Raw genomic sequence first — 10,558 nt, forward strand, 5'->3', positions numbered from 1 at the left:
TGCTGCAAATGACAAAATTTAATTCTTAGTTATTTATTTAGTTTTTTGAGACAAGGTTTTGCTCTGTTGCCCAGGTTGCAATGCAGTGGTAAGATCATGGCTCACTGCAACCTTGAATTCCTGGGCTTGAGATCCTGCCACCTTGGCCTCCTAAAGTGCTGGGATTATGGGAGTAAGTCATCATGCCCAGCAGCATGCTTTTTTATGTCTGAATAATATTCCATTGTGCAATGCCCATCCAGTATAAGATAAATGAGCTCTATTACTATCATCAAAGTTTACTGACCAACTCCTATGCATTCTTAGGGACTATGTAATCTTGTTTAGAAATCAGACTTTTTGAGCCAAGGTTCAGGGTTCTATCATTTTAATTCTTCAATGATAGCATTTTTATTTCTTAACATGGTCCTTAATCTCACATAAGAAATACTAAAGAATAAAATACACCAAGGTATAGGCCTATTATAAAAATGTTCCTGTTTGAAAAAAAGGCCTGTATAATTCTATTGGCAAACTTACCAAATGCCGAAATTCTACTGAGAGACTCCCATTGGAAGATTCTTCAATAGACATGGCTTTGATATTGGTTCCACAAAGTACAAATCTTCGATTGCTAGAGAGGAAATGTTAGCTATTTACATGGTCTCAGGTAAAATATATTTACAAGAACAACAAAAAAATTCTAAAAAGTAAATGTCTTACCTTAAAGTTGAAACGTTCCTGTAAAATCAAGAAGATTCTTTAAAATGAGTTATTTAATAGATCTATGAAAAAACTTTCTATGATTTTTTAAAAAGATAGTACATAAAATTTTAGTTGAGGTCTTTATAGAAAAATCTGTTAAGTCTTCATTGAGTTCTGTTAAATATTTGAACTTCAGTGTCAAATATGTGAAGTTCATTGATATGTAAGAAGCACATTTAAAAGTTCAAAATTATTCTATAAAATAAGGGCCATTCATAAAAATGGTCTGACATTTTCACATTTCAAAATGAAATTAGAAAACTTACTTGTCAATTGATGCTTTCACCTTTACCTGGTAGTTTAGTTCTGGTAATTTTATAAGCAGTCTAAAAGAAACATTAATAAAGAATCAAAGATAAAGACTAAAAGCGTTAAAAGCCTTTTTATGTTTAAGATGTAAATATATTTATGGCATGTATAAAAATAAAACTTCCATTATCTCCAATTGTATGTTAGCATGTTTTAAAAATGTATGATTTCCCTTTACTGTGCTATGTTACATGTACTAATGCTGATACCGGCCACTTAATATCATACTGACACACATTTGAAAAGTGTTTCCATATTGCTTTTAGTTAATGTGTGCTGGATAATCAATTTGCCAGGTCAGAACAATAGCTATATATTTTGGAAAAAGCCCAAACTTAGGTTAAATGTATAAAGATAAAACAATTGGTTTGTAAGTCTAGTGATATAGCCCTGTTTTATCCTCATCTAGTAAAAAATGTATAAGCTTAGTAAAACTAAATGTTTTGACAACAGCTGTTTCATGGTGAAAATATTAAGAAAGACCAGGCCTTTGGTAGAACATAGAAAATCCAAATTCAAACACATTTGAAATCTTTCAACACACTAAGTATCAGCAAAAATGCTCATCACTGAAAAAGACCTAACTTCAAACAAACAAATGATTAAAGCTCCAAATAACAATTCCTCTATTTCCTTCTAGTGTCAGCCCCTCCTTTAATCTTTTGCTTTCCCCAGGTCCTCAGATCTCTGTCCTGTGATGTGCCCTGTCTCTGGGTCAGGGCAGTTTTGGAGTTTACCCTTCAATCACTCTTCATTCATTCATTTACTCACACGCCGCCATCCCTAACTTCACTCACCACTCGGCAGGTACTGAGCTCCTCTATCCACTCAGAGCAGCCTTAGTTATGGGGAACTGGCAGAGCAAGGGCTGGGGAAGGCAGAATTGTGCACATGGCTACCGCTAAAAGGAAGGAGGCCGCCAGGCAGATGGAATACAGAGAGTGTGGGACCGAGCACCTCACCAGATCGTAATACAAACAAAAGGGTGGGTAGAATGCAGCAAAATTTCTTTAATGTCCTGTACCAGGCACAAGACCGGTTCAGGGCTCCAGTATGTTAAGGATGTAGTCCTTGGTAGCGGGGGGCGAGGAGTAGGTGTCGTCATGTGAAATAAGGGCAGATGTTTTCTCTCCCCACATTCTTTTCTGTCCCTTTCAGGAAGTATTGATTCATCCTACAATGCTGACCACTAATACCAGAGTTCCAGGTCACCACTCCTTTGGAACAGAAGGAAGCACATGATAGAGAGAGGTTTTACCTCGAGTAAAGGATCATCTATCAGGCGAGGGGTGAACAGGGTTCAGAGAAGGAGGATGAGGATCCAACAGGTGGATGGAAGAGGAGGACAGCCCCCGGCAATCAGCTCAAACAACACGCAGGGTGGTGCTGATTCAGGGCCCTCTTCCACCCAGAATGCTTTACTGAGCAATCCCTACTCATTTCCCTTTTTGTTCTAGAGAGCATCCTAGACGTAGTGTATCATCTACAGGCATATATATCTCAAGGAGAAGCAGAATGCCCACCACCTCTCCACTCTATTTCCCTCCTTTGACTTACATAGAGATGTGGGAATGAGGAATGAACAACTTTTGAGAAGAACAAAATTTCAAAAGAGAATTTGGCTTCTATTCAGTTCTTAAATCATGGCACAAAATTCACACACACACACAAAAACAATTAAGAATTTTAAGTGGAGTTTGTGAAATGCTAACTGAAGACAAATGCTTTCTCTTTAAAAATGGAGTTCCAATAGTGATATATGATCAGGGATCCCATCATAGGACCCTAATTTTCTCTCTGCCATAGAATCACCATCCCTGATGCATTCATTAGTCTGTGGTTTTGGCTTTCCAGAGGTGACCTAGTAATCGGAAGTTTAAAACTTTAGGCACTGGAGTTTGAGGCATAATGAAAATCATTGAAAGTAAGAATCCAACTGACTGTTTCAAGCATCATTAGGGAAAAACTGTATGTTGATTGCTCTGGCTAATGAAAAGGATCAAACACAGAGAGAAAGCAAACCAGTAAACATAAAAGCCAGGTGTCTTTATATCAGATACATGGTAAGGATATACAGAAAATTGTGGTGTTGAGAATTTTTGTAGAAAATCCACTAAGCCAGTTACTGGGTAATCGCATTTCCATAAACTATCCCCAATCTCTCTGTTCACTTCTATCTCTCTCTGCTCTACACTACCAAAAAACAGGCCCAAGACCCCTTATTTCCATAGTCTCATTCTCCTATAATCCTCCTCTCTGCCAATTTCTCCAGTCTTCTCTCAAGTCAACCTTTTTAGCAATTAATTCATCGTGCCTGATACTATGATTCCATGCTTTCATGCTAATATCCCTCCTGTCCTCATTGTCCTTGTCACACTCTTGACAAGTAACAAATGACATTCCTGTGGGTTTTTACCAAAGCTCAGTCTGGGCACACAGCAAGTACTTAATAAAGAAAATAGCTGAATGTAGGTGCAAGGAGAGAAACCAGCCTCAGGTACCCAGTGAGCGGCTCCATAAACACATGAAAGGAGAGAAGGTGCCGCCTACCTTAGCTTCACAGTGAACTGAATGAGGGTTTTAAGTACCAGGGGCCTCTGGGGGTGCGTTGGCATGCAGGGCTGGCGCTCAACCACAAAGGAGCTAGATGAAAAGGAAATAAAGCACGTCACTTGAAAACATTGAAAATACCAGCGGGCTGAAAAGTACAGAGGGACAGGATGCTATCTTCCCAGAAAGTCCAAAGTTTCTACTTTTAGAAGACATTCGAAACCCCATTAAACTCAAATCTTTCCAATGCCTTTTCATAAATAATTACCAAGAAATAGGAAAAGATTGCCTAAAGACTGTCTCCAGGTAACAACTGTAAATAATTCTGAATTGTTATGACTGAGTCATGAATAAAAGCCCCAGTCTATTTTCATCATACTATGTGAATACAGACAGTAAATTTTATGCCATTTTTATACTAAATATTAGGATTTCTGGCACATATTAGTATTTTTTCTTTAAACTCGCTTATAAACACAAAAATGTTCCCCGTTCTTCATTTCTTGGATATGCACTTAAGATGAAACCTTTCCAAAACAATCTTTCTAAACTGTGAAAACTGAGCTATATGTGGGCAATCGTGGGTTAGTTGTAGAAAACTGAGTCAGTTTGTGGGAGATGTATTGATAAATAAATAGTGAAGCTTAGAAATGTGGGTTCTGAAACTTTCTGGGGTCCCTGGGGCTGCTTGTTTAATACTTCCCTGCCACTCTGTCACCTAAACACCAAAATCAAGACAGGGTGTTCTTGCCCCTTCCCAGAACTGAGGATGCCGTGAAGCATTTAAATCGGTAACACTTCACTTACTTCTTGAAGAGGTTGTAGATCAAGAAGGTGACTCTTTCCAGCAGGTGAGTTCTTTGTACTGGGATGGGATCACCCTCATATGTCATTTTGGTAGATTGCTCTTCTAATTTCTCCAATTGCCTTCTGAGTTGGAAAAGACTTTCTGCCAATAGTGTAAAGCTATCGAACAGCAAATGAAAATCAGAGATAGTTTTTCCATTTCACAATCAAGCATTTTAACAGCATTTTCAGCATTAATCAGCATTTTCTTAGTCATATTTGGCAAATACAAAATTAAGTACTTATTAAATTAAGTGAATTACTTAATTCTATTTAAAAGTACTGACAGTTCTTTATTTTCATCTTCCTGACCTATTTGTCTCAACTGTGTGTCATATACGTTACATGTTTTCAAATATATGTGTTCAATTATAGCTATGACATCATTTATGAAATGTTGTCAACATCTGGAACCCAAACCCTTTTAGTGATGCTTCATTTAAGCCTGTTAAGTGTATATGTGCTAAGAACATGACACTCACTGAAGGACAATGAAGGAAGAAATTTAAAACTATGACATACATGATGTGAGGAATGTTGTATGGAAAAATATTGAAGGAAAAATGTGACATTGATCTTATCCCCCAATAAATTTTTTATAAGCCCTGAGTATTAGCCTAAGATGAACAATGACTCTCTCTGAAGAAAGGTATATTTGAAAATGCGTGCCCTTGATATCTTCAAGGAGTTTTACTCATATGTGGTGATCTCACCTCAGAAATGAAGGTGGGGGGGCCTAAGCCAGAAGTCTAAGGAAAAGTAAGAGTGAAATAACAAGGAAGGGACTTTTAACCACAGCGAGGGCAGAATGTCTCATCACACTTGGGAAGTCCATCTGGGCCAGCAATGCTTTCTGTTAATATTTAAAGAATTCTGCCTCTGAGACTGTGGGAAGAGGTATTGAATCCCTGCTGGTTTTCAGTATAAACACTATTACCTGTTAAGTTTTGTATTGCCCCTTTTATTGTTTATTTTGTTTTCACAACAACAGAGTATGCCCAGGTTCGAGAATCAAAGTATTTTTCCCAAAGAAAATCTATGTTTTAAAATATGCCCAACTCCTTAACTTTTCTTGGGAAGTGGGCCTGGCAGGGGAGAGCTTTTAGTGAGAGGGTTCCCCCATTATTACATATTTCCATTGTATTGAATTATGCTCTTAGGGAGCAATTTTAATTAATTAATTAATTAATCTATCTTATCATCATATTTATTTTTTGGAGACAGGGTCTCATTGGGTCACCCAGGCTGGAAGACTGGAATCACAGATCACTGCAACCCCCAACTCCTGGGCTCAAGCAATCCTCCCGCTCAGGATCCAAAGTACAAAGTAGCTAGGACTATAGGTGCACACTACCACACCCAGCTAAATAAAAATATATGTATATTTTGTAAACACAGAGTCTTTCCATGTTGCCCAGGTTGGTCTCAAACTCCTTGCTTCAAGGAATCCTTCCATTTTGGCATCCCAAAGTGTTGGGCTTACAGGCATGAGCCACTGCACTTAGCCAGAAAGCAATTTTAGATTTTAATGGAACATGTTCCTTCTTTTTCATTATATTTTCCAATTGTTCTTTCAATCAGACTGTCTTGCATTAATGAGGCAGAAAACCCCTTCAATAGTTGTATCTTCCAGGGCACAAAGGATAGAATCTATACTTAACTACATATGTGCATACATGGATAGGAGATGCCGGGTCACATTAACCATTTAAGATTTTAAAAAAACCTTTTAAATGACAAAATATTGTACATATTTATGGTACATGTCAGGATGTTGACATAAGATACATTTTAGCTAAATAACATGCATTATTATCTCACATACTTACCTTTTTGTGGTAAGAACACTTAAAATCTACTTTCTTAGTTAATTTCCAAGAATACCATGTGTTGTTATTAACCGTAATCTCCATGATGTATGATAGATCTCCTGACCTTAATTTCTTCTGGACAACAGAAATTTTATATCCTTGGACCAACAGACTTAACAAAATAAGTCACTAAGTTGAAAAACACAAAACTAATGTTTAACTTTAAATGCTATGTCTTAAGACACACATTTAAAAAGTCAAGGTATATAATTTCGGAATTTTGAAGCTAGTGTTTCCTTATAATGTCCTTAAAGAGGGTGTATCGCTAATTTCAAAAAGTTATTTGAGTCTTTTAAAATTGCTCTCTTGTATATGAAAATTAAACAATTCTTACACATTCTACAGGAGCTTCGTTTTATTCTGCCCTGACCCTGCCTGCCCCACTTTGTCTGTCTATTTTCAACTATAGAGATCCCAGCTGCTAAGCCATCAATAAGCTGGACTAAACCTGCGTTCTCTGGCTGAGTGGCACTGAGTTTTGTGCTTCCTGTGGTTTTCATGAGAAACGGAAGTCAATTCACGGTACCAGTTCTGCAGCTGGTCGAGCCCGTTGTGGAGGGGACCTCCGATGCAGGCGACTTGCTGCCTCCGCTTCCAGTCCTGCAGCTCTTCCACGAGCATGTTGTTCATTAGCAGGTCTGTCTCATTCACTATCTGTGTCATCTTGCTGAGCGCTTCCTAAAAACAAAGGTGACAGCTGAAGAGATTTCCAGAGGAAACAACCAGAATCACTCAGAATTCAGCTTACAAAACAATTTGACCCAGGAGTAAAGGCTTGGTGAAAATTTTGACCAAATACAAAGAAGAATGATGATGGTTTAACATTCTCCTGAGTGTGTTTCAAATTTGGTAGTCATAAAACTGTGTATTTTCTCTTTAGAAAGATGTTTATAAATTTAATTTTTAAAAATAAATAGGGTTAAACATTTATTTGAAAATGAACTGACTATAATTTCAGAATTTCTGTGCTAATTTTTATTAGGACTTTATCTGGACATGGGAGGCATGATGGGGAAGTGTAATATTCAAAGGCGTAGGCATCAGAAGATGTGAATCTCAGTCCTGGCTTGGTTACAAGCTGCACAGACGTGGACAAAGCATTTAATCTTGCTGAAACGTCATCTTTTCATCTATACAATAACCGGGATTGACTATATTATTTTTGAAGTTTCTTCTATCCTTAAAATTTTATTTATAGGATTGGTGCCTGTGGCTCAAGTGGCTAAGGCGTCAGCCACATTCACCTAAGGTGGTGGATTCGAATCCAGCTCAGGCTGCCAAACAACAATGACAGCTGCAACCAAAAAATAGCCAGGCACTGTGGCAGGCACTTGTAGTCCCAGCTACTTGGGAGGTGGAGGCAGGAGACTAGCTTTAGCCCAGGAATTGGAGGTTGCTGTGAGCTGTGATGCCATAGCACTCTACCCAGGGGGACAGCTTGAGGCTCTGTCTCAAAAAAAAAATTTTTTTTTATTTATAGCCTCTTTGGAAAGAAGTATGGGAAGTATGGAGAATCCTCAAAGAACTCAAATTAGAACTCCCTTTTGACCCACAATCCCAATAGTAGACATCTATCCGAAGAAAAAAATCATTTTATAAAGACATTTGGGTTGCCTGTTTATCACAGCCCAATTTACAATAGTCAAGATGTTGAAACAACCTAAAGGCCCATGAATTCAAGAATGGATTAAAAAATTATGGTACATGCACACCATGGAATACTATTCAGCCATAAAAAGATGGTGACTTCACATCTTTTGCAATATCCTGGATGGAGCTGAAACATATTCTTCTTAGTAAAGTATCACAAGAATGGAAAAGCAATTATCCGATGTACTCAATACTAGTAGGAAGCCAGTCGATGACCTAATGCATGCCCACATAGGAGAAACCCTCATGTCAAGTTGTGGGGAGGGGTAACAAGAGATGAGAAGGGAGGTAGGATGCTCCCACTGAATGGGCCCGGTGTGGGGTGCACACTATTTTAGTGCGAGACATAACCAGGAGAGGGACTCTACCTAACAACATCAAATATTTTGACTTGGTTGTTTGTAACCTCACATGAACCTAAAATAAAGACAACAAAAGTATTTCTAAAGTAGAATAAGATGCCATGCATCAAATGTGTAGCCTAGATTGATCGTGCATAAAAACATTGTTGGATTAAATTACTGGCATACTTAAAATCTGTTATGTAACTGCTTATAGTTAATTCAGGGTGAAAATAAACTTTATACTTGTTTGTGCTCACACCAATTTCTATACAGAAAAATAGAGCCAGACTTCTAGAAATGAACTGATTTATCAGTGACTGGCTAAATTTAATTGCGTTTATTTTCAAGGAGAGATAGAAAACTGAAATAGGGATCTTGCCCTCTTTAAAAATATTTCATTGAGCCACAAAAATGTTCTTCTCTTTGGGAGGCAATTAACTGAGTACGTCCAGTTGCCAACGCACTAGTCTAAAATTTAGGAAATTGCTTAACATAACGTTATTTTTCAGGGTAGAAACTTATTTGAAAAACTTATTTTTCCAGTTGTCATCAAGTGTTATTTTAATTATGTACGTGTGGAGCCTGTCTCAGCTCATTAAGTATAGGAAGTAAAATAGTCTGCAATAGTGACAAATAAAAATTGGGTGAAGTGTCCACCTTGAGGTTAACGTTAGCTATGGCAGATGCATCACACAAGCATGAGAGATAGGCTTTAGAGAAGCTGTGCAGGCCTGGCGAACAGCGTGGGACGGGTTCTAGAAACCTCGCCGTTTGTTCATTCAGTGTAAGCAGAACTGCTAAAACCTAAGACTTTGATATTTTTCAGTAGGACTGAGTTTAGGAAAAGCAGAGAAGAAGCAAACATCCAAATGACAGTTCTTTACTAACCTTTCTCTTGAAGTCGAGGCTGTTAAGCATTTCTTGCAGTGTCAAAACTTCCTGATTCATCAAGACACTATTCTTGTCACTCTGATCTGCAAAGGAAAAGGGATCAGATGGAGAGTCCTCTCCAAGTCAAACCCATCTGTCAATCTGAAACCGCCATCCTACACCGTTCCTGGCCAGAAGGAGCAGCCTGTGTGGTAGGAGGCTGATGGAGTCTGTAGAGCTGAGTTTTGAAGTTCCTGGCTGCTCATTTGTGCCAGGAAGAATTATATGCAGGTGGCGCCTGTGGCACAGTCGGTGGGGCACCGGCCCCATATACTGAGGGTGGCAGGTTCAAACCCAGCCCCGGCCAAACTGCAACAACAACAAAAAAGTAGCCAGGCATTGTGGTGGGCACCTGTAGTCCCAGCTACTCGGGAGGCTGAGGCAAGAGAATCACCTAAGCCCAGGAGATGGAGGTGGCTGCGAGCTGTGACACCATGGCACTCTACCGAGGGTGATAAAGTGAGACTCTCTCTCTTAAAAAAAAAAAGAAAAAAAAAGAATTATATGCAAACACTCTGAAAAGGGCCTCTTTATCTTACAGACCTTCAGGGAAGAACATTTTTTACTCAGTGTTCTTTTATTGATGGTGGAGGGAGGAGGCAGAGTTACCGTAATACATTTCTTACTGGTAGCTCTCCATTAAAGATGGCCCTGGGTGTCTGGCGTAAGAAACAAAGGGACGGGCGCCTCTCTCTCTGACAAATTAAATCACATTTGACTCTTTCTGCTCCTGTGCCCACACCTCCCTGCTCTATTTGTACTGAGGCGTTAGGAGAAACTGCCTGGCAGAGTTACAGCTTTCTCTGGTCTCAGGAAGCATAAAGACCAAGTCCTTTGCTTTCCCTTTTCCTTTGCAAAGTGGGCTGGACGTGAGAAAGAGTTCCAAATTCAGAAAAACATCTGGCTGAAACAATAAAAAAGATACTCTTCAATGGCAAGACATGCTGTAAACAAACATTATATTAATTTGACCTGTAAAATTTATTGATATAGTGTTGGGTCTCAGAAAATAATAACCCCAAGTAATGGAATTATTTATTCATTATTATTATCCTGAAGGCCTCTCCTCTCAATCCCCTGTATCTCCCAGGATGAAACTGTTCTCTGATGTTCTCTCATCTACCTTGGGGGTCTCTCATCAATCAGACCCCCAAGAGGAACATAAGTGCCTTCGACCCCTTCCTTAAACTGTCATTAACCAGAGATTAAAACTCATATCACAGAGGAGGAGATTGAAAATTAAGCACCACACCTTCCTGCAGCCCAGACAAACTCTGTCCTGTTCAATTTTTAACAAGAATTAACCACAATTAC

General features: G+C 38.7%; 1 protein-coding gene across 1 annotated transcript in view; it reads right to left on the minus strand.

The window, feature by feature from the left end:
- STAT4 (signal transducer and activator of transcription 4) overlaps positions 1 to 10,558 on the minus strand; it is a 122,896-nt gene that overhangs the window by 26,768 nt on the left and 85,570 nt on the right. The window contains 7 exon segments of the mRNA XM_012812754.2: positions 520 to 613; positions 703 to 720; positions 1,011 to 1,070; positions 3,604 to 3,696; positions 4,411 to 4,569; positions 6,847 to 6,998; positions 9,203 to 9,288. Of these exon segments, the coding sequence (XP_012668208.1) occupies positions 520 to 613; positions 703 to 720; positions 1,011 to 1,070; positions 3,604 to 3,696; positions 4,411 to 4,569; positions 6,847 to 6,998; positions 9,203 to 9,288 (662 nt within the window).

The sequence above is a fragment of the Otolemur garnettii genome, unplaced genomic scaffold, assembly GCF_000181295.1.
Source record: "Otolemur garnettii isolate 467f Iridium unplaced genomic scaffold, OtoGar3 scaffold00222, whole genome shotgun sequence".
NCBI lineage: Eukaryota > Metazoa > Chordata > Mammalia > Primates > Galagidae > Otolemur > Otolemur garnettii.